This window comes from Pongo abelii, chromosome 1 (assembly GCF_028885655.2).
Source record: "Pongo abelii isolate AG06213 chromosome 1, NHGRI_mPonAbe1-v2.0_pri, whole genome shotgun sequence".
In the NCBI taxonomy this organism is placed as follows: domain Eukaryota; kingdom Metazoa; phylum Chordata; class Mammalia; order Primates; family Hominidae; genus Pongo; species Pongo abelii.
In genome coordinates, this window is record NC_071985.2 from 123,427,637 (window position 1) to 123,450,943 (window position 23,307).

At 48.5% G+C, this 23,307-nt stretch overlaps 1 protein-coding gene across 2 annotated transcripts; it reads left to right on the top strand.

Moving 5' to 3' along the window:
* Positions 1-25: 25 nt before the first annotated feature.
* On the top strand, positions 26-16,936 carry MYBPHL (myosin binding protein H like). Of its 2 annotated transcripts, none has more exons than XM_002810498.4 (9): positions 26-2,628; positions 11,033-11,121; positions 11,673-11,868; positions 12,101-12,240; positions 12,348-12,507; positions 12,927-13,063; positions 13,997-14,183; positions 15,041-15,084; positions 16,713-16,936. In XM_002810498.4, the coding sequence occupies exons 1-8, from the start codon at positions 2,490-2,492 to the stop codon at positions 15,049-15,051; spliced, it is 1,059 nt and encodes a 352-aa protein (XP_002810544.3). In that variant the 5' UTR covers positions 26-2,489; the 3' UTR covers positions 15,052-15,084; positions 16,713-16,936. The 2 variants fall into 2 exon arrangements, with proteins under 2 accessions (XP_002810544.3, XP_003775670.3); XM_003775622.4 differs by having other exon boundaries at positions 11,673-11,799.
* Positions 16,937-23,307: the final 6,371 nt, after the last annotated feature.

Sequence of the window (23,307 nt, forward strand, 5' to 3'; positions counted from 1 at the left end):
ACTCCAGCAACCAGAGAACAAGCCATTTAAAGAGCCAGGACTGTACATTTATAGCATGAAATGTATTCGGGCATCTATGAGGAAAACAGCTCACAAAAATGTGAGCCCTAAGTTACCTAATTTTCTTGTTCTTCATTTTCTTGCTCTTAGTGCTCATACAGATCTTCCTCCCGTGGGTGTGTGTACAACCAGCTTTCTTGTTCTTCCTCCTAGAAAGTCTAGGCACCCACCCCACATACCTTCACAGGTTTCAGTTGCTACACTCTTCCTTCTGGATACAGCAACAGATAATTACTCCTTGAATTCTGTGTTCTTTTGAGCAGGTTTGACCCCTGGCGGCACTGAGAAGTTCAGCTTTGTAACTTCCCATCTGCTCCTCTTACATTTCTCTTGCTGTTCTTACAGGCCCTTTCTTGTCCATTTCATTTAAGGACCTTTGGAGAGTTGCAGCCTTCCTCTCTTGCAAAGCATTTAAGAGAGGTTCTTGCCCTGCTAGCCTGGGGCAATATTCCATGTAATACTCCAGCATCTCGTTCTGAAGATGACAGGGCAAAGCCCTTGTTGCTGAGGCCACCATCTGATGGGAGAGTTCCTACCCCAGGACATTATCTAAGGTCCTTGTTTTATTTGAAGGAATTCTATCTAACATGGTATTCCAAGATTTCCTGAGCCAGAGTCACTAGGTTGGTTTTTTTAGGTGCAGATTTCTGGATAGCACCCCAGACCTGTTGAATTAGACTTTCTGATGGGCAAACCTTAGGAACCTGCGTCTTAAAGTTGATTCTTTACACCTTCCCTCCAACAAAGGGCTAAGACTCGGCCTGGGCCAATTTCCTCACCAAAAGATGGGTTACGTGTTGTGTAAAATGGGGTGTATTTGGGGTCTCCTGGCTAGGAGACTGTCCACACTTACGGGGCCTTGGCTGGGTCAAGCAGGAAAAATAGTTCAGAAAGACCTTCAAACTAGTTCTGATACGGCAAAAACCCAGTCTTCTGCCAACCAAACCAACCCCATAGGCCATCCAAGGCCCCAATAAACAGATTGTCCTTGACCTCAGCCCCTATACCAGTTACAAAGAGGCTGAGCTTCTGTCACCCCAAGATAACACAGGCTCCTAGGATCTTACCAATTACCCCAAAATTGAAGGCAAAAATGAGTAAGAAGTCAGTCCATTCATTCAACTGCACCCATTTTTTTTCCATGAAAAAAATACAGAGGTGAGTAGGGGGCTATGGGAACCCTGTACTTTCCACTCAACTTTGCTGTGACTCTAAAACTGCTCTAAAATTAAAGCATTTTAAAATGCAGAGGGATGCTGGCTTCTGGAGATAAGAAGGTAGGGGTATGATAGGAAGGCGGCAGTGTCCGTGGCATGTACAACACGTATAGAAAGATGGTTTGCTAAGTCTGGAAATCATGTAGGACCTGTAGTATGTGATTAGCACCTGCTGTGAGCTGGCCGCTTTCCTATAGATTGTATCATTTTATCCTCAACACAATCATGGCATCATTCCTTGTTTCATAGACTGGGACTTGAGACTCCGAGTCGGCCATTTGCCCAGAGTCCCAGCTGGTGAGTGAGTGGTACAGCCAGAAGTCACACGCAGGTCTCTGAGCTCGCCTCCACCACTGCTGCCTCTCCCTTTATTTGTACTTCATCTCATAGGCAAGGCAGCCATTGACAGCTCTCAAAGGGGGAAGTGCTGGCCTGACCTAAAAATAGCTTACATTTATCAAGCACTTAGTCGGCTACACTCTGCTAAGCACTTTACAGAGATGACCTCTTTAATCCTCACAACGACCCTATGGTTATAATTATCTCCATTTTACAGATGAGGAGACAGACTGAAGAGAGACTGTGAGGTGTTGTGAGTCACACAGCTAGTTGGTGACAGAGCCCCAAGTGGCGCCCAGGCAGCCATTGCGAGTGCAGTCTCCACCTACCACTGTGCTGTGCCCACTGCCCCCGGGGAGCAGGGGAGGGTGGGACAGGCCCTGTAAAGCTTGAGTTGATAAGACTTTACAACTCATTGAATGTGGGAGCAGAGGGAGAAAGAGCAGTTCAGGCATTGCTGTGAGTCACCTAATCCTGGGCCCCTTCTTTGGGACCTGAATGCCCTGCGGGAAGAACTGGAGGTCAGGAGCAGATGTCACTCAACCCTCCTGACAGAAATCAGAGGTCCCTTTTGGATGGTCTGTGTTCAAGCTCTCCCTCCCTGGTGCTGTGGAGGGTGTCGTCTCTCTCCCGAGATAACAGGGCCACCTCAGTCCTCCTGGGGCTATTCTGAGCTGCTCTCTGATCCTCCTCTCTCCCCCAACCCCTACTTCAGCCTTTCTGCTGGGCGTAGCTGAGTGGGGAAGGCCAGCCCAGTTACGTAACCGTGTGGCTGGGACCCGGGAGGCCAGCCTGGGAGCAGGTGCTCAGCCCCTCCCTCATCACCAGCAGTGAAAATCTAGAGCTGGAGCTCAGCCTCTGGGAAGGCCCAGCATGGAGGCAGCCACAGCTCCGGAGGTGGCCGCAGGATCCAAGGTGAAAGAAGCCAGCCCAGCGGATGCTGAACCACCCCAGGCTTCACCTGGACAGGGGGCTGGCAGCCCCACTCCCCAGCTCCTGCCCCCTATAGAAGGTGACCCATGGCAGGTGGGGAGGGTGGGGAGGCTGGGTGGTGGGAGTTGGGGAAGACATCGCCACCTTCCTGACGGCACCTCAGGTTTTTTAGCAGAGCTAAAGACTTTATAGGATTGGTGCTTAGGCTGGAGATCATTCGTGGGAGCCCCCATCCCCTGTCCTTGATGGAGTCTGACTTGCTGCTCAAATGTCCCTGCTAAGTTTTTGTGTTTTAGCTGAGAAGTCAGTGATGGTGTTGGTGGCACTTTACAGTGACTAAAAATGATCTGTTTATATTTTTACCTTTTAAAAAATTGTCATAGGGACTGGGAGGACCTGATATACTAATGGCCAGTCAGGAAGGGACTGAGGGGTGAGAGATAGTGACTGTCTGCGGAAGGAACAGGGAAATCAAATGCTATGGCAATGGGGAGGCCAAGAGTGGGGCAGCACAGTGACACTCGGCCTCCTGCTGGGCAGTGCCACGGGGTCAGGACCTCCTCCAACCCCCCACTGCTCCCATAGGAGATCCTGACCCCTCAGAGTCTGAGCTCCACGGAAGTGGAGCTCTCCTGGGAGAAGCATTCGATTTCCCCTTCACGATGGTCTCTGTGTGCCTCTCAGCAAAGAGGCGTTCCCAAGTGAGGAGGTGGTTGGCACTAATTCCAGCCCCGAGCTTCCTGCCGCCCATCCCCGAATGCCCTGGCTGAGGCCTCTGTAGCTAACCACTTCGTGGCGCTCACCTGAAAGTCTTAAGTGAAGAGGATGAAAAGACCACAAACAAGAAACACGTGGACTCCTAGGGCAGGAAGAGGCAGGGGAAAAGATGTACTAGACTTGGAGGCAAAGCCCTAGGCTCAATTCCTAGTGCTGCCTCTAACAGCCCTGTGACCTTGGACAAGTCACTGGACTGCTCAGTTTCCATTTTCGCTCTGTAAAATGGTGATTAATAACATCTACCTATCAGGGTAGTTGAAAGGATTGCTGAGATGATCCAGAGTGCCTTGGAAGAGGCCAAACTAAGATGTAAATAAATGATCAAATATTTCCAAGTGAGAGGTGAAGGCTGCGTTCTCCCTCCATAGGGTTGTGCAGCAGACGCTCTCTGCCTCTTATCTTCATGGGAGAGGCCAGGTTTCCAGAAACTATTTGAATGTCAAGGGCAGAGAGCTGGCCAAGTTTGTCCCGTTGAAGATGAAGGGAGCAGAAGTTAGTGTAAATATATTAAGCTGGGGTGATTGAGGCAGAAAACCAGTTTCTTCCCTTAAAAGGCCCAGAGAATAAGTGACAGGCAGCAGGAGAATGAGAGCCAGGACTGCTGACGCCTCGGCTCTCTCTACTGGTCTTCCCAAAACCACAAGGGAGGGCACTCATCTCACCCATGCTTCTCCCCTCTGGCTGCAGCCAGCTCCTGACAGCCCCCAGTCACGGGCCCACAAAGGCAGCCCAAAGCCTCTTGTGTACAGCAGCTCTGTACACTGCAGGCCTCAGGGCCACTAGCACGCAGTGGCTCAACCCAGTGGTATCCCAGAAGTCACTGGCAGTAAGAACACCTTTGAATACTTTGCAAAATATATGTGTATCTGTTAACTACTTGGAACAAAGAAGTCATGAGTTCAAATCTTAGCTCTGTTCTGTGGCCCTAGGCAAGTCAATCCACTCCCATTTTCTCATCTGTAAATTGAGGAGTTGAACTAAATCAGGGTCTCAACCTTTTGGTGGATATGGACGCCTAGGAAAATCTAATGACAGCTGTGGACTCTTGCCACAGGAAAAATACACAAAAAAGTTCAGATAGCCTACAGAGCCCCAAACCCCCACCAAAGATCCTTCAGGGTGCCACGGGCCTGGACTAGATGACCCCTAAGCCCCCTGAGAGCTCCAAAGCCTTTCTTCCTCCTAACTCCTCTTCCTTACAGAGAGCTCTGGGACTGAGTATCACAGTAAGCATGTGAAAACATGGGAACTAGAGCAGGCATCAGAAATAGAAATTAATTTGCAAGATCAAAACCAATTGCAAATGGCCAACAATGAGCTTTTAGTTTGGCAAGCCTGCTACGTGGCTAAATAAGCAGGAGTAGGTGGCCGGCATTGGTAAACAGTTCTATGTCTGTCCTCAGCACTACGCTGAGCACTGTGTCCTGGAGACAAAGCTTGGCAGGGGCCAGAGAAGAGCTTCCAAAACAGGGAGAGGCTAGGAAACAAGCTGCATCCCTCCCATGGAGAAGATGGGACCCTGAGGTGGAGGAGGAAGAGCCCATCTGCTGACTTCAGCATCATCGCTCCAACTGACTCTGTGTTCTCTTTCAATCTGAACTGTTCTGTGTCTTCCAGGCATGGGAAACTGAATCTCATGCCTAGGAGTGACCTTTCTTCCCTCCTTCCTTCCGTCCTTCCTTTCCTCCTCCTTCCTTCCACAAATATTTAGGTTGTGCCTATGATGTGCCAGGCGCTCTTCTAGGTGCCAGAATTACAGAAATGAACAAAATAGGTAAAAATAACTGCCCTCATGGAAGTTAGATTCTAGCGGAGGGAGCTAGACAATAAATAAACAAGTAAAATATCTAATATGTCAGATGGTGAGAAATGCTGTGCCAAAACTAATGCAGGGACGGGGATAGCACGTGCTGCGGGTAGGAATCATGCAGGCTTCCTACTTCAAATGGAATATTCAGCGAAGGCTCACTAATAAGGTGACATTTGAGCAGCAACTTAAAGGATGTGAGAAAGCAATGCATGCAGATATTTGGGGGAATATTTTCCACGCAGAGAGAACAACTGCAAAGACCCTGAGGCAGGAGTGTGCTTTATGGGTTGGGGCCATTGTGGCTGTAGCACAGGGAGGGAGACAACGGCAGTATTTCGGTCCGAGAGGTAGCACGGCTGCTGTGAAGACTTTGGTTTGTCTACGAGACAGCCAGCCAGTGCAGGGACTGGGAGTAAGGACTGACAGGAGCAAGTGTAGATTTTAAGGATTTTTCCAGCTGGCCATGTTAAGAATAGACTGTAGGTGGGCCTTAGACACTAGCAAGATCAACAACTGGGAATGAGAATGAGGGAGACGGTAGGGAGGTTTTAGAAGAGAAAGGTGTGCAATAGTCACCCAGGAGAATGGGAGGCCGAGTGAACTCGGGAAGTCTAGTAGAATTGCCAGAGTTCACTTGGAGGTGGTGGTCACTATTAATGGCCCTCAAGTTAAATTCCACATAATTTTGTATTTTCCCCCAGTCTTGTTACTCTGTGCAGATACAGGCACTGAGTGGGTGGGAAGTTTATTTAACAAGGGTTAGGTATTGCCAGGAGAGTGCAGTGAAGTCAAAGAGGACTCAGGGATTTGAGTGAGTGCAAGAGAGAGGGTATGATAATGACCGTGCAATCTAAGTTGCGTGGTGAAGAAAGTGCTAACATGAAAGGGGTGCTAGGTAGTGAGAGGGTGGTAGGACAGTGGATCACAGATCTCAGTGGTGCCAAAGAATTGCTGGTGTTGGAGCACTGGAGGAAGTGAGCTAAAGGGATAAAGATTATATTAGTTAGGTATACTAGTGAATGAAACAAATAGGTCTCAGGAATGGCAGACATCTATTTCTCACTAGCGTAAGAACTAAAAACTAATTCTGCAGATAGTTCTCCTCCATGTGGTAATTCAGGGACCCAGTCCTCTTTAATCTTGGGGCTCTGCCATTCCTTAGGGCCCGTGATCATCTGTGTACAGCTAGTGGAAGAGGAAAATAGAAATCTAACTTCTTCAAAGCCTGGGACCAGAAGTGATTCTCACCATTGCCACTTACGTCTCATTGGCAAAAACTAGTCTCGTGGCCATCCAGCAAAAGGTGGCTGGGCAGCCACTTCTCAGAGATAGCTACACTACATAAGGGGTAACATACATTTTGTTGGCCAGTTAGCTATCTCTTATAGAGGTGGTGATGAGACAGTGGGATGCTTGTAATTCTGATCATAGAAGGATTGTAGCTCTTGGTCTAGAGAATGGCCACAGGGACCAGTGGCTGAATTAAGAGAGGACAAAGTTATTGGAGGAGTGGTGGGCCAGATGCAAGAGACCCTACAGGGACTGGAGATACGGGTGTTGGGACCAGCAAGAGTTATGCCTGGAGCAGTGTTGGAGAGACAGTGAGCCAGGGCTAAAACCATCAAGCACTAGGGGGACGACTGTAACACAGGGACGGGGTGGGGTGGAGTCTTTTCCTCAGAGAAGTGTTGCCTGTTCCTATGTCCTTTTATTTTTTTTGACCTTAGTTTCATGGCCTTCAAGAAAGTGACACTCTTGCCCTACTCCTTTCCCATTGCACTCCTCCAGACAGGTTTCTGAGAAGCCCAAGGCCACATCCTAGGCATCTGGTAATGTTTCTCTAAGAAATCCTGGTACTTCTTGGATTTCTGGAAACCTCTGGATAGTTTCAAAGTCATAGCTAGCCTCCTGCATTCGCCCTCTTTTGGTAACCCTTCACCCACATAGGCACGTGTGTATGCAGGCTCTCTCTCTCTCTCACACGTTCTCATACACACACATAGAGACACCATTCACACACAGACACACGTAAACACACCCATACACACATTCATGCACGTACACAAACACACACATTCACATACACTCATATACACATACATACACACTCATACAAACACACACACACACACACACACACACACACACCCTCTCCACTTCTCCAGTGCTTCCATCTTGGTTCTTGGCTCTCCAGGTCATAGTTAGTAACATCGGTCTGAACTATACAGCCCCTAGGGAGCCGCTGGAGAAAGACTGATCCCATAAAAGGGAATTATGAGAGGATAGGAACAATTATAGAATAGTAAAACAGGCATAAACTTTAGCAGGATAAAAGTAGGGTAGGTATTAGGAGGAATTTTCTAATCAGAAGTCAAGATCTTTGGACTTGAAGTAGTTTTCTCTTTTTTTTTTTTTTTTTTTCCTTTTTGAGACGAAGTTTTGCTCTTATTGTCCAGGCTGGAGTGCAATGGTGCGATCTCGGCTCACTGCAACCTCTGCCTCCCAGGTTCAAGCAATTTTCCTGCCTCAGCCTCCCAAGTTGCTGGGATTACAGGCGCCCGCCACCACACCCGGCTAATTTTTGTATGTTTAGTAGAGACGGGGTTTCACCATGTTGACCAGGCTGGTCTTGAACTTCTGACTTCAGGTGATCCACCCTCCTCAGCCTCCCAAAGTGCTGGGATTAGAGGCGTGAGCCACCACGCCTGGCCTGAAGTAGTTTTCTCTAAGAATTTTTGAGAAAGAATTAGACAGCATCCTGTCTGAGAGAAACATCGTACTGAGAGCAGCCTAACTCAGAGCCAAAGGCCCTCAAAGAACTTTTCAAGATGCCTTTTCTTTAAGATCCTATGAAGGGAGAAAACCAAACTGTGACTCTCACAGACCTGCTCTTAGAAAACCTAGGCTCTTAAAGGCTCTAGGCTTTGGTTCACATCCCTCCTGTCATCTGAGGAGGAGAAAGACCTTGGGCATCAGGGGAAGCCATGCCTCCCCAAGGTCAGTACAATTTACACCTCGCTTGACTGCGGATGTGTGAAAAGAGATGCCTCAAATGAGCCCCGGCATTCACATTCTTAGCAAAGAGTCAGATTGCGCCTGGGTTGGGTTGGGAGGCGATTGGAGAGCATGCTGCTGACCTGCTGACCGGGCATCTGAAGCTGTCACACTCTCTCCTGCCACCTCTGCACGTAGTCAGCTGAGTCATCCTCACGTCCATCCTCTGCCCTCCCACAAGGAGCCGGGACCCTGCTGGGAGCAGAGGCCTCACCTACTCATCCTCAGAGTCCATTCTAGAGACTTAAGTTTCGTCATCTTGTCAGGAAACCCACTGATAAGCAGAGAATCGGCAATGGAGCCGTCCAGGGAGGGACAGACCGCCGTCCTCGCGGGCAGCCTCCTTCCTTGCTCTCTGCCCAGCCAGGATCCCCTCTAGATCTCAAGGGCCAGTCTGCTCCTCTTCCCCTAACTCCCCCACCTTAGCTTATGTTCCACATAAACCCATTTCTTTCATTTTTCTCTTTAGTTCAGGTATAAGAATGCTAACATTTTCCAAGGTGTTTTTCTAAGAAACAAAAGAAACACTAGGTGGAAACACATACATTAGGTCACAGCTACCCATAACAGCCCATTCCCTACCTGAGGTCTCAGCAGGGCGGGGCTCAGCGGGCACTTCTGCCAGGCGTGAAGGCCTGGGTTCATCTCCCAGCCTCAACCCTTTGCAGTTCTTGGGTATGTCTAGCCCCCGCCTTCCCTCTGGGCCTCCTCCCTCCAGGGGCAGGCCACTGTCCAAGCCCTGACTGTGGTGCTCAGTGCTGGGTACACACTGGTGGGCAAGACACAGCTAGTGCTCTGAGAATGGGTCTTTCAGACACACAATCTTAGATGGGGAGGCAGGAGTCTCTGGTGCCAGGCACATCGTCACCGCTAGCCGGGAGGTCTCCAGAATACCGGCTTCTTTCTCGGAGCCCTCTTGCTCCCAGCATCCTTGTTCTGGTGCTTACAGGCCCTTCCTAACGCCGACATTCTGTAGGCAGGCGGCACAGGGACAGCAGAGCCAGCTCCTCTCCAGCCCTCTCCCCAGCAAATATAGGAAGGGTTATTTCCTCCCCCAACACACAGTGGGGAACCAAGCCCGACAAGATGAGGTTATGACCCTCCTTTCCAAGTACGGCCCTCTTTTTCAAAACACTCTTAAGTCACATCCGCCCGTTTTCAACTCCTTGGTTGCTTGCCAAGATGGCCACAGGAGAGGAGCCCATCACACAAACGCGTCTTCTGTTCTTCATGCCCCGCCCCTCCCAAGCCACCAGAGCCCAGCCGAGGGCAGCCACAGCAGGGTCACTCAGCCGCCTGGGGCTGCTGCATCTGTGCTGAGGCAGTCAAGCCCTGAGCAGGGCAGGGAGGACGGGCACTCAGGCCCGTCAAGTCCCCTCATCACATATTCCTGAGGTGCAGTCTAAGACAGGCACAGCCCAGGTGAAAACATAAGCCACACAGCACAAAAGGAAACTGCAGAAATCAAATGGACCGTGTGCACTGTACATTGCTATTGATCTTCATTTGCAAAGGTCTCGCGACCTTGAGATTATCATGGGGAGACCCTGGGAGTGAAGTTCTCTGGACAATGCTTGCCGACTGAGCTGGAGGAAGGATACAGAAGCAGCTCTGTTTCAGCTGCGTCACTTACATGTTTGTGTTCTGTAATGTACATATTTAAACAGTTCATCTATAAGTAAACATACGTTTGTCATAGTGAATGCTCAGGGAAGTATTTTCACGGAAGTGTGTGTTATCAAAGAGTCTGGAATCCACTATCGAGCAGTCATGCTGTTTGCCACAGGAATGTACCAGGGGTGAAGTTCTTCCAACTGCCAAGAATGAACTGTGGCAAGAGTCCTGGGTTGTTGGGAACTGAAGCACTATCACATTCTACTGAAGCTAATATCAGCCAGGCGACTGCCTGTGCCTGAGAAAGGAGGAGACAGCAGCCAGGAAAAGGCCAGAAAATGGTGTCCGTCTCAGCCAGGCCCCCGAGGGAATGCAGGTGGAATATTTGTGCTTCGGCAGCTGAGACAGTGTGAGGCATCCCAAGCGGAGAGAAATGACACCTGGTCATTCTCCAAACCTACACTCAGCACTTTTCCAAGCATTTCCTGTCTTCATCCTGGAAGCCCATACACATCATCTAATCTCTACTTCTCACTGGGACAGACCTGTGAGATCAAAGGGAAATGAGTGGTGGACCTAATCTGTCCCAGAATCTATACAAAATGATCCTCTGCAAACTGGAAGAAGACTGTGCAGGCGCCCGGGAGCGGAGTGGCCATGCAGAGGAAGGGACCCAGACACGTGTTCTCTCTGCAGTGACATCAGTGTTGTCTCCGTGAGCGGCTGGGGAGGTCAGGGTGTTGACTCTGCCTACAGAATGGAGAGCATTCTCCTGAGACCCACAGCTAACTGGGAGGTCAGGATTGACATGGAAAGTGGCCTTGATAAAAGGAATGGTATTAAGGACAAGTGTAGAAAAGGGTGGAAAGACAAACCACACAGACTAGGCTGGTCTGTACACAAACAGAAAAATAAAAATGCCTCCATCAGGATGGAATGCCTCTAGATGATGGAAAGTCAGTACTTGAGAGTTACAAATTAAGAGAACTGTCAGACTCGCGCTCTAGTGTTCCTTCTGCTGAGACTTTAATGTTTCCCAGGGTGTTCCTTAAGCCAACCCCTCATCCCCAAATCCCAGCAGGATGATGGGAGCACTCTTCCCCTCCCCTCTAAGAAGGGCTTAATTTGGTGACCAGTTCCTGGGCCACTCACCCACAGCAGGCAGCTGGATGCAGGATTTACTTTCTCTGAGTATCCATCTCCTATTCTCTCTCTTTCCATCACTCAGAGCACCCCAAGATCTGGCTACCTCGGGCCCTGAGGCAGACCTACATCCGGAAGGTTGGGGACACAGTGAACCTACTAATCCCATTCCAGGTGATCATGCCAGCCCTATACTGGGTCCATGTCTGGGGCCAGTGCAGGTTTTGGATTTGGAAACAGATACCAAGAGTCCTGCTAGCAGAGGGGCAATCTTCCCAGCCTTGGATAGAAGGGGTCACACCACCAGAAGTCTGAGGCCAAATGACCTCTGCACTCCTGAAGGTGGGTTTGGATAGGACTGGGTGTGCACCCATGAGATGGTGTGAGGCTAATCCATGCCCTATAGTCTGCAGAAGCCTCAGAGCTTGCAGTTAGAAGGGTTCTTGGGAGTTTGAGCGGCTATTCAATTGGTCCCAGCTGCCCCAGGTGTTCATGACCTAAGATCTCAGAGGTTGGGAGACTCAAAGCCATCCCTCTTTCCCAAGATCCTTAGGCTGTTGCTGAAAGGAGGAGGCCCCCGGGAGGGTCCACCAACTTCTAACTCAAGGAATGTGCAGCTCCAAGTCAAGCCTCCCTGTGGACCTGGGGTGGACAGGACCCCTACAGCAGCATGGAGAGTCAGGAAGCCTCTCAGGGCTGCTCAAAGCGTTACCCTCATTCCTCAGGGCAAGCCCAAACCTCAAGCCATCTGGACACACGATGGCTGTGCCTTGGACACCAGGCGTGTGAGTGTGCGGAATGGGGAGCGAGACTCCATCCTCTTCATCCGAGAAGCCCAACGTGCTGACTCAGGTCGCTACCAACTCCGTGTGCAGCTGGGTGGCCTGGAGGCCACCGCCACCATTGACATCCTGGTGATTGGTACGGTGGGAGAAGTGGGAGATGGGGGGGTCCTCAGGAACTCCCTCTCCAGGCTGAAGAGGAGCCAGCTCAGAGAGCTGGGGAAGCTGGGGCAAGGCTCCCACGTCATGTCTGGGACACAGGGTGGGCGCAGGAGGGGTAGCTGAGCAGAAAAAGGGGCCAGGGCACTCCTGAAGTGACTTCAATGCATGTGGGATGTTCCATGCCCACTGCCATGGCTTTGCCCTTTCAGAGAGGCCAGGCCCTCCTCAGAGTATTAAGCTGGTGGACGTTTGGGGCTTCAGCGCTACACTGGAATGGACACCTCCCCAAGATACGGGGAATACAGCACTTCTGGGATACACGGTGCAGAAGGCTGACACAAAATCTGGGGTGAGGCCAGCTGGGAAGGAAGGAGGGTGGAAGACGGCATGTTGGGACAGGCCTCTGGTAGCTCCACATGGGGTGGCTGATTTCTGGCATCATGTTTGGTCCTGCAGCTGTGGTTCACGGTGCTGGAGCACTATCACCGCACCAGCTGCATCGTCTCTGACCTCATCATCGGCAACTCCTATGCCTTCCGCGTCTTTGCTGAAAATCAGTGCGGACTCAGTGAAACAGCCCCCATCACCACGGACCTCGCCCACATCCAGAAAGCAGGTAAGGGAGGCACGGGGACCATGAGCTGGGAAGACTTAAGGATAGGCCGGGCACAGTGGCTCATGCCTCTAATTCCAGCGCTTTGGGAGGCCAAGACAGGCGGATCACCTGAGGTCAGGAGTTCGAGACCAGCCTGGCCAACATGGTGAAACCTCATCTCTACTAAAAATACAAAAATTAGCCAGGCATGGTGGTGCATGCCTGTACTCCCAGCTACTCAGGAGGCTAAGGCAGGAGAATTGCTTGAACTTGGGAGTTGGAGGTTGCAGTGAGCTGAGATCGCGCCACTGCACTCCAGCCTGGGCAATAGAGTGAGGCTCCATCTCAAAAAAAAAAAAAAAAAAAAAATACTAAGGATAAAGAGTCGACGAGGGCTGGGATCTCAGAAGCTACATCCCAGCCCCTCTTGGTGCCCTCAGCTACTGTTTACAAGACCAAGGGGTTTGCCCAACGAGACTTCTCTGAAGCCCCAAAGTTTACCCAGCCTCTGGCCGACTGCACAACAGTCACCGGCTATAATACCCAGCTCTTCTGCTGTGTCCGCGCCTCTCCCCGGGTGAGTGGGGGCTCTGGGGGACGCTGTGCTGAGCTGCTTCTTTTTCCTACCTGTCCTAACCTAAGCTGAGTTGCAGAGCACTGTAACATAACATCTGTTACCATCACCGCCATCTGCCTCTTCTACAGCACGGTATTTAGGAACAGTCCGGGTGCTTGGAGTCCAAGACAGACTGATGAGAATGACATTTCCTTTTGAATGTTTGTTTCTCATATATGAAGGTGTTGCTTACTGACCTGCTGGCAATTAGGCATGTGCTTCAAGTTGTTTCTCTGGTAGGAGTGACAGAGTCCTGGTGGTTTCTCCTTCCCATGCATACCTCATCCCATCAGGGCCGTGCACAGGCAAGCTGCCTAGAGTTCAGCCTTTGGCCACAACCCTGAGCAAGGCTCTCTGTCTATTTACAATCTAGTCATCATGCTCCACACACAGCAGAAAACACCATTAACAACCTGTACCAAGAATCTTTTTGGTTTTGAGTCTGGGCCAGACTACATGGAGACAACATCTCAGACGGGGCATATCAAAAGCCCACTCTAGAAGCTACTCTCTAATCAGAGGGGACAGAGGCAACTCACAAGTCAGCAGTGGGAACAGAATACGAATGGTTCACAAGAGGTGAGCCTGATGCTCAGTGCTTCTGATCCATAAAGGGGCTGCCTGAGAGCACGGAACAGAAGTTAGCAGTTTTCTTCCAGTCAGAAATATTGGTGAAGAAAGTGAAGTTTCAGGTGCTATTTTCAAACAAGAGAAGGAGCTTGGGGGACTGCTGGTGGTACTGGAAGGGGAACCCCTTCCCACAACATGAGGAACAGGGAGCCTTCCAGAAAGCCATTATCTCTATGTAGACAGAGTCCCAGAAACTGAGCACAGAAAGACTATTGGTTCTTACCCTCGCCCCTCCTTGCTGCCTCCCTCATCTTTGTCTTCCAGCCCAAGATCATCTGGCTGAAGAACAAGATGGATATCCAAGGCAACCCTAAGTACAGAGCCCTGACTCACCTGGGAATCTGCTCCCTAGAGATCCGCAAGCCGGGTCCCTTTGATGGAGGCATCTATACCTGCAAGGCGGTGAACCCCCTAGGGGAGGCATCTGTGGACTGTCGGGTGGATGTGAAAGGTAAGGGCAAGAGGAGAACTAGTGCCTTAGGGTGCCAGTCACCTCCTCTCTCCACCGGTGGAAGAGTCAGGGAACACAGACGCAAGCCTAGGTCGAGAAGGGGTTCCTCCGCTGGACTCTCTCATCACTGTCATCATCAGGATGTATTGCAGGAGACATTTTAATTATCTACTATCTCATTTCTCTCCATGACAATTCAATAATATAGGAAGAATTGTTATTTCCATTTTGCAAATGAGAAGACGAAAGTACAGGGAGGAAACTGGTTTGCCCAAGATTCCCAGTGTCAGTTCATTGATCACCTGGCACTGGTGGAAATAGCCCAGGTCTCCCAGTCCTCGCTCAGCTCATTTTTCTTTATGCTGTGCAATCTTCCAGCTGAGCCTAGGAAGGCTGCAGCTGTTTGTCGGGCTTTATTTCACTTCCCCTCCGGTTTGTTTATAGGTAATATTGCATATCCTCTCTACTTCCTTAAAGTATTTAATCACTTATCTATACCTGTCACCTTGTTCAGATCTCTATCATTGTGTTTAACATACTGTTTTATAATTATCTATTTATAGATATTTTCCCTATTAAATTATAAGCATTTTGAGGGTAGGGACATTGTCTTATTTGCCTTTGTCCCCCCAGTGTCTAGCCCAGTTTCTGACACACAGTAGGCACTCTGAATGTTTGTTGCATGAATCGAGAATGAATGAGCCCTTACATGTCCTGTTCTTCTCTATGTATAGACTACCTAATTAGCACCATTGACTCCCCAAAAACCTGAATTAGAATATTCCTTTCTAATGCTCTGAAAGGTTTCTCAGAGATTTCTGAGACGTTAACACTGAGAAATGTCCGAATTATTGCAGTTCCTAATTGAGGACACCTAAGAAGGCGTGGTACTCTGACAAAGGTAAGTAAAGAGAGGCAAGATGTCTCAATGGATTAGTTCCTATTTATGGCTAGTGTTGTTAAGTCAGGGACAGAGGTGCATTCCTGAGCCTTTCAGTCATGTATCTACTGGTGGCCACTTTTGTTGTAACCATTTTTTTTTTTTCAGATGATATCTTGCTCTGTTGCCCAGGCTGGAGTGCAGTGGCGCCATCTCGGCTCACTGCAACCTCTGCCTCCTGGGTTCAAGCAATTCTTGTGCCTCAGCCTCTCGAGTAGCTGGGATTACAGGCGCCCGCCACCATGCCTGGCTAATTTTTCTACTTTTAGTAGTGATGGAGTTTCACCATGTTGGCCAGGCTAGTCTCGAACTCTTGACCTCAAGTGATCCACCCACCTCGGCCTCCCAAAGTGCTGGGATTACACGTGACAGCCGACATGCCCAGCTGTTGTAACCATTTTTATTTTTATTTATTCATTCATCTACTTTGAGACAGAGTCTCGCTTTGTCGCCCAGGCCAGAGTGCAGTGGTGCTATCTCGGCTCACTGCAAGCTCTGCCTCCCAGGTTCATGCCATTCTCCTGCCTCAGCCTCCAGAGTAGCTGGGACTACAGGCGCCTGCCACTACGCCCGGCTATTTTTTTTTTTTTTTTTAGTAGAGACGGGGTTTCACTGTGTTAACCAGGATGGTCTCGATCTCCTGACCTCATGATCCACCCACCTTGGCCTCCCAAAGTGGTGGGATTACAGGCGTGAGCCACCACGCCCAGCCTTTTGTAACCATTTTTAAAAGCGAATACTGTCATCCCTGTGGAGAGAATTTATACTAGATGCAGTCTGCTTTTGTCATATCCTCTCTAAGTCTGCACTCCTCAAGTTGATGGTAGGGATTAAACCTAATGAATGGTCCTCTGAAGAAGAGTGACAGCATCCACCTAATCATAAGGAGGTTCTGTGGGAGAGAGCTGAGCAGGTATTGTAGGAAAAGATGTCAATTCTGACAACAATTTAGAGTGCAGGAACCCACAAGAGTCACAGCACCTTATGCCTGTGGGGTGTGTAAGGACAGGGGAGGCTGCTCCTGCTGACTGAGTAAACACCTCAGGATCATAAGCATGGTAAAAAAAATGGATTAATATATTTGTTTTTTACTTTGAAGCTTATGGATTCCTTCCCTTCCAAGAGAAGAAAATCCTCTTTCTCATTTATGTCAATTATAATTTAACCTTTAGGTGTGTGGTCCCAAGCAGCACATTATTGGCAAAAGGCAACTCAGCTCATCATTTAGAACTTGACAGCTCTTTCAGATTTTCCGTCATTCACATTAGCTATGTTGTGTACAAAGTGATGCATAAGGTGAAAAAGAAGCTTGAGACAGAACTAAAGAGAACAAGTTCCCAGTGTCCTCTCTGACTTGTAGCTGCTGGCTGATGGAAATTGGAAATGAATTTGATCCCATAAGACATTTATTTAAGGCTCTCACTGGTATGTAGCAAATGAAAGCCTAAAGGGATGCGTTACAAGTACAGACTTCTCAGGAAAGCGCTCTCCGACAGTCAGCTTGCAGAGACAGCTCTCCCTCCCTCACCTCCCTCTCTGTGTTAATGATACTTGTGTTCGTGTTAGTTGCTCCTTTCCCTCTCTCACAGCCAGTGCCCAGCAATGAAGTGAATTCATGGCAAAGGAGCCAGGGACCATGACAACGGTGTCCTCAGCAGCCTGGTGTCCTCTGGCCATTTGCTGTCATGGCTACAAAGTGCTCCCTCTTTTCAGTGCCTCCAGGAAGCCCGCCAGTGGTGAGACTGTGTCCTCAAGGAGCTTCGGCACCATGTCTGGTTTGGATTCATCTAAATAAATATGTGGTTCCCCAGTGCCTAAGTGTCCCTGTATTTGAGACTTTCTATGAAACATTTGGAAAGTTGCCATTCTTTAGCCAGGCTGTAAGGAAACACAGGGCCTTAAGACCCCTTTATCTTCCCACATCTACATTCTCTTCCACAGAGGTTTCTAACACTGTCCTTTTCCCTAGACATCTACGACACAACTGAATTCAACCCTCCACAGTACTAAGTGCTGGAAAGAGATGCCGAAGATGACTTGCTCTCTGCCTCTATGGGCTTTCCAATTTAAGTTGGGATAACAGGACGCACATCCACCACAAAGAGGCAAACAGCAGAACACAAATATGCACATAGCTAATTATAGACAGAGCCCCAAGACCTGAGGGCTGGAATGATACTCAAGAAATTGGAGGGCTGGACAATGTGGCTTATGCCTGTAATCCCAGAACTTTGGGAAGCCGAGGCGGATGGATCACTTGAGGTCAGGAGTTCAAGACAAGCCCTGCCAACATGGTGAAACCCCAACTCTATAAAAATACAAAAATTAGGCTGGGCATGGCATCTTACGCCCGTAATCCTGGCACTTTGTGAGGCCGAGGCAGGCGGATCACTTGAGGTTAAGAGTTCAAAACCAGCCTGGCCAACACGGTAAAACCCTGTCTCTACTAAAAATACGACAAAATTGGACAGGTATGGTGGCGAGCGCCTCTAATCCCAGCTACTCAGGACGCTGAGGGAGGAGAAGCACTTGAATCCAGGAGGCAGAGCTTGCAGTGAGCCGAGATCATGCCACTGCACTCCAGCTTGGGTGACAGAGCGAGACTCCATCTTAAAAAAAAAAAAAAAGCAAAGAAATTGGAGCAGAGTCTCATTAAACCCAGGGAAAGAATAAAGGTGAGGTTCCCTTGATTATCTTTGTTTTCATTCTGATGACAAATAAGATATTGAAGGTGTTCTGTGATAGAATCTGCAGAAGATGATAACAGTTCCTTCTATCTTTGTATGAGCATGGTGCTCCTCTCATCAAGAGTTGGAGTCTATTTCCCCTTCCCTTGAATCATGTGACTTGCTTTGACAGAAAGAATGTAGCAGAAGTGATGTGGCACCAGTCCAGGCCTGGGCCTTAAGAGGTACCTTAGTTTCTGCTTTTGCTCTTAGAAGTCAGCTCTCATGTAAAGGATCTCAGGCTAGATTACTGAATTATGAGAGGCCACATGGAGGACAACCAAGCATCCCCACTGGGAGCCAGCACCATGGCCCCGGACACACGTGGCCACCTTGGACCCTAGAGCCCCAATCAAGCCCAATCAACACCTCGTAGAGTAGAAACAAATCACCCCTGGAGAGCCCTGCCCAAATTGTAAAATCATGAGCAAATAAATAGTGGCTGTTGTTTCAAGCACTAAATTTTGAAGTGGTTTGCTATATAATCATAGATTACTGAAACAACCTTCTATGCAACAGGCACTGAACTAAGTGCTTTTATCCCCTTTAATCTTCATTTTACAAATGAGGACGTTGAAGCCCATAAGTTGTCCCAAGTCATGCAGCTGGTAAGCAGCAGAGCTAGGATTTGAATCAGGTCTGTCTGACTCCAAGGCTTTCCTGTTTTCTCTCATCCCTTTTATCCGGTGATCCCCACTGTAGAGGGTCTGGATTGGAATCACGCGTTTAAGAAAGAAAATATTTCCAGGAGGCAATACATATTAGGAAAGGTTTTGAGGAGGCTGGGGAAGTGATTAGGCTGAGCAGAATGTGAAGGGCCTTTTTGTTCAGACCAAAGGTCTATTTTCTTTGTCTTTTTTTTTTTTTTTTTTTCCCCCAAAGGTCTATTTTCAGTTGAGGCAAAGTATCTATTCCAGTCCTCAACTGAAGTTCCACAAGAATTAAGCCTCCATGCCATAAGGCATCCTTTGTGTCATAAATTAACTTATTTCTATGCAATTAGAATGTTACTGGGTATACACTATCCCTTTGGAAACTGAGAAAATAGTCATGCAAATCATTAGTAGGGAACCCCTGCTTGACAGTGTTGGGGGAGGGACCAGAGTCCAGTGACAGCCAGAGATGTACACAATGGCAAAGAGGCCTCCCTCCAGTGGAAGCAGGACCTAGGTCAGGAAGGGCTGAAATACCCCCAGTTATGATACCCTAAGGATAAGTCAGACCTTTGGCCTCAGCTCACAGCCCCTTCCCTCTGCTGTTCCCTGAATTACTCAAGGGCCATCCTTTAAAGATTATGTATTCCCAAATTTCATGGTGAAGAAATAAAATTACACTGCCCAAGACCTCCAGCCACATTCTGCATTGAAGGAGAAGCATGCTGGAGTCCTTACTGTTCTCATTTATGCATCTGACACTTAAGGAAGACTTCTGAGTTCAGGCCTACTATGTGGCTGGGAGAGGAGCAATTTCTTTCTTTCTTTCTTTTCTTTCTTTTTCTTTTTTTGAGACAGAGTCTCGCTCTGTCACCCAGGCTGGCGTGCAGTGGCATGATCTTGGCTCACTGCAACCTCAAACTCCCGGGTTCAAGCGATTCTCCTGCCTCAGCCTCCCATGTAGCTGGGACTACAGGCGCGTGCCACCACACCCGGCTAATTTTTTGTATTTTAGTAGAGACGGGGTTTCACTGTGTTAGCCAGGATGGTCTCGATCTCCTGATCTTGTGATCCGCCTGCCTCGGCCTCCCAAAGTGCTGGGATTACAGGCGTGAGCCACCACGCCTGGCTGGAATTTCTTAATTCATTATTTATCCAAAAACTTAAACACCTGTTCCTACATGTCATTTTGGGGTTGAGATGAGGAAAACAAATATCAATATTTCCCAGATTACTGGCTGGGTGAAGAATTTTTGTGCCTGAAAGCTATACTTTCTGGCTTTGCTGTCTTTCTAATGGAGGTGAAAGTAGTTCTGTTGCCTTTTTTTTTTCCTGGTACTGCAACAGCTTTCAAAATCATAATTTGGGCTGGGCACGGTGGCTCACGTCTGTAATCCCAACACTTTGGGAGGCCGAGGTGGGTGGATCATCTGAGGTCAGGAGTTCGAGACCAGCCTGACCAACATGGTGAAACCCCGTCTCTACTAAAAATACAAAACTAGCCGGGTGTGGTGGCACATGCCTGTAATCCCAGCTACTCAGGAGGCTGAGGCAGGAGAATTGCTTGAACCCAGGAGGCGGAAGTTGCAGTGAGATGAGATCGCACCATTGCACTCCAGCCTGGGCCACAGAGCAAAACGGTTGTCTCAAAAAAAAAAAATAATAAATAAATAAAAATCATAAATTGGTGGAGTTTCCTTAGGAGAAATTAACTTCCAGTTTGCTAAAACTTCCTCCTCTACTCATCTAAGGATGGATGAAGTGTAGAGTTTCTCTACTCAGGCTGCTCCAAGGGGAAGAAGGAACGCAGTTCATTAACAGCTTCTTCCCCTCTGATCTCCACTTTGCTACTACTTGCCTGGAGAGAGGGAAGCCCTACTTGGCTCTGACTTTCCCACCCTCCATGTACCCTAAATCCTGCAAGCAACTGACATTCCATCTTCATTAGCAGAAGAGGCAATCCTCTTCTCTCTGCTCTTCCTCACATAAACTTGCAAGTTCTGGGTCTTCCCACCCTAAATTCTAATAGGCTCTGTCAATGAAAAGAGTTAAACTCTATAAAATATTTGAAGAGATTTCTTCTGAGCCAAGTATGCGTGACCAAGATCCCCTGACACAGCCCCAGAAGATCCTGACAACATGTGCCCAAAGTGGCTGGGCTATGGCTTGGTTTTAATCATTTCAGGGAGACAACAGACATCAATCAATACATGTGCGATGTACATTGGTTCAGCCTGAAACGCTGGGCAACTTGAAGCATGGGTGGAGGGGCTTCCAGGTCATAGGCAGATTCAAAGGTTTTCTGCCTGGCGCGGTGGCTCACGCCTGTAATCCCAGCACTTTGGGAGGCCGAGGAGGGTGGATCACGAGGTCAGGAGAGCAAGACCATCCTGGCTAACACGGTGAAGTCCCGTCTCTACTAAAAGTACAAAAAATTAGCCAGGTGTGGTGGCGGACGCCTGTAGTCCCAGCTACTCGGGAGGCTGAGGCAGGAGAATGGCGTGAACCCGGGAGGCGGAGCTTGCCATGAGCCGAGATCGCGCCACTGCACTCCAGCCTGGGCGACAGAGTGAGACTCTATCTCAGAAGAAAAAAAAAAAGGGTTTTCTGATTGGCAGTTGGTTAAAAGAGTTATTATCCAAGACCTGGAACCAATTGAAAGGAAAGTCTGGGTTAAGATAAAAAGCTATGGAGACCAAGGATTTATTATGCAGGTGAAACCTCCAGGTAGCAGACTTCAGAGCTCTTATCAGACCTAAAAAGGTGCCAGACTCCTAGTTCTCTCCTGGATCAGGGAAAAGACCTGGGAAGGAATGGGAATTCTCTACAGAATGCAGATCTTCCCCACAAGAGACAGCTCTGCAGGGCCATTTCAAAATATGTCAAAGAAATATATTTTGGTAAGAGCTAAGTTATGAGAACACAAAGGCATAAGAACGATACGATGGACTTTGGGGACTCAGGGGAAAGGGTGGATGGGGTGAGGGATAAAAGACTACAAATTGGGTGCAATGTACACTGCTTGGGTGATGGGTGCACCAAAATCTCAGAAATTACCATAAAGAATTTATTCATGTAACCAAATCCCACCTGTTCCCCAAAGACCTATTGAAAATATATATTGCACTGGTAAAGTCTCGTGTACATTGCCCATAACTGGATCCCAAAGGACAGGAGTTATTTAGAGCAGATGAGTGAATTTGCAGCATCTTTTAAAATAAATTTTGTGGGCCGGGCGCGGTGGCTCACGCCTGTAATCCCAGCACTTTGGGAAGCCGAGGAGGGCGGATCACAAGGTCAGGAGATCGAGACCATCCTGGCTAACACGGTGAAACCCTGTCTCCACTAAAAATACAAAAAATTAGCTAGGTGTGGTGGCGGGCGCCTGCAGTCCCAGCCACTTGAGACAGGAGAATGGCGTGAACCCGGGAAGTGGAGCTTGCAGTGAGCCGAGATCGCGCCACTGGACTCCAGCCTGGGCAACAGAGTGAGACTCCATCTCAACAACAACAACAACAAAAGAAAAAAAAAAGAACAATAAATTTTGTGCTTCATTTGCTTCCAAAAAAAGAAAAAGAAAAGAAAAATATATTTTGAGGTAAAATACTTTAATTTCTTTCAGGGCCTACTGTCTTTCATGTGATACTATACTACAATCAGGCTGGAATTTGGCGTCTTATTGTCAGAGGCGTTTGGACCAGAGCAATTCCATCTTGAATAGGTGCTGGGTAAAATAAGGCTGAGAACTACTGGGCTGCATTCCCAGACAGGAATTCTAAGTACAAGATGAGATCCTAAGGAGGTCAGCACAAGATACAGGTCATAAAGACCTTGCTGATGAAACAGGTTGCAGTAAAGAAGCTGGCTAAAACCCACCAAAACCAAGACGATGATGAGAGTGACCTCACTGCTACACTCCCACTAGCACCATGGCAGTTTACAAATGCCATGGCAACATCCAGAAGTTACCCTATATGGTCTAAAAAAAGGAGGCATGAATAAGCCACCCCTTGTTTAGCATATCATCAAGAAATAATCATAAAAATGGGCAACCAGCAGCCCTCAGGCTGCTCTGCCTATGGAGTAGCCATTCTTTATTCCTTTACTTTCTTAATCAACTTGCTTTCACTTTACGGACTTGCCTTGAATTCTTTCTTGTGTGAGATCCAAGAACCCTCACTTGGGGTCTGGATTGGGACCCCTTTCCAGTAATATTATTGCTATAAAAAGTCTGTTTCTGGCCAAGCGTGGTGGTTCATCCCTGTAATCCCAGCACTTTGGGAGGCCAAGGTGGGCGGATCACCTGAGGCAGATCACGGCCATGGCGAAACACCGTCTCTACTAAAAATACAAAAATTGGCTGGGCTTGGTGGTGTGTGCCTGTAATCCCAGCTACTCGGGAGGCTGAGACGGGAGAATCACTTGAACTCAGGAGGCAGAGGTTGCAATGAGCTGAGATTGCACCACTGCACTCCAGCCTGGGCAACAAAGTGAGACTCCATCTCAAAAAAAAAAAAAAAAAAAAAAAAAAGTCTGTTTCCTTAGCCTTAAGATCTTTGTGGTTTTGTTGTTGTTGTTGTTTGTTTTTTTGTTTTTGAGACAGTGTCTTGTTCTGACGCCCAGACTGGAGTACAGTGGCATGATCTCGGCTCACTGCGACCCCTGTCTCCTGGGTTCAAGTGATTCTCCTGTCTCAGTCTCCCAAGTAGCTGGGATGACAGGCGCCTACCACCATGCCCGGCTAATTTTTTTGTATTTTTAGTAGAGACGGTGTTTTGCCACGTTGGCCAGGCTGGTCTCGAACT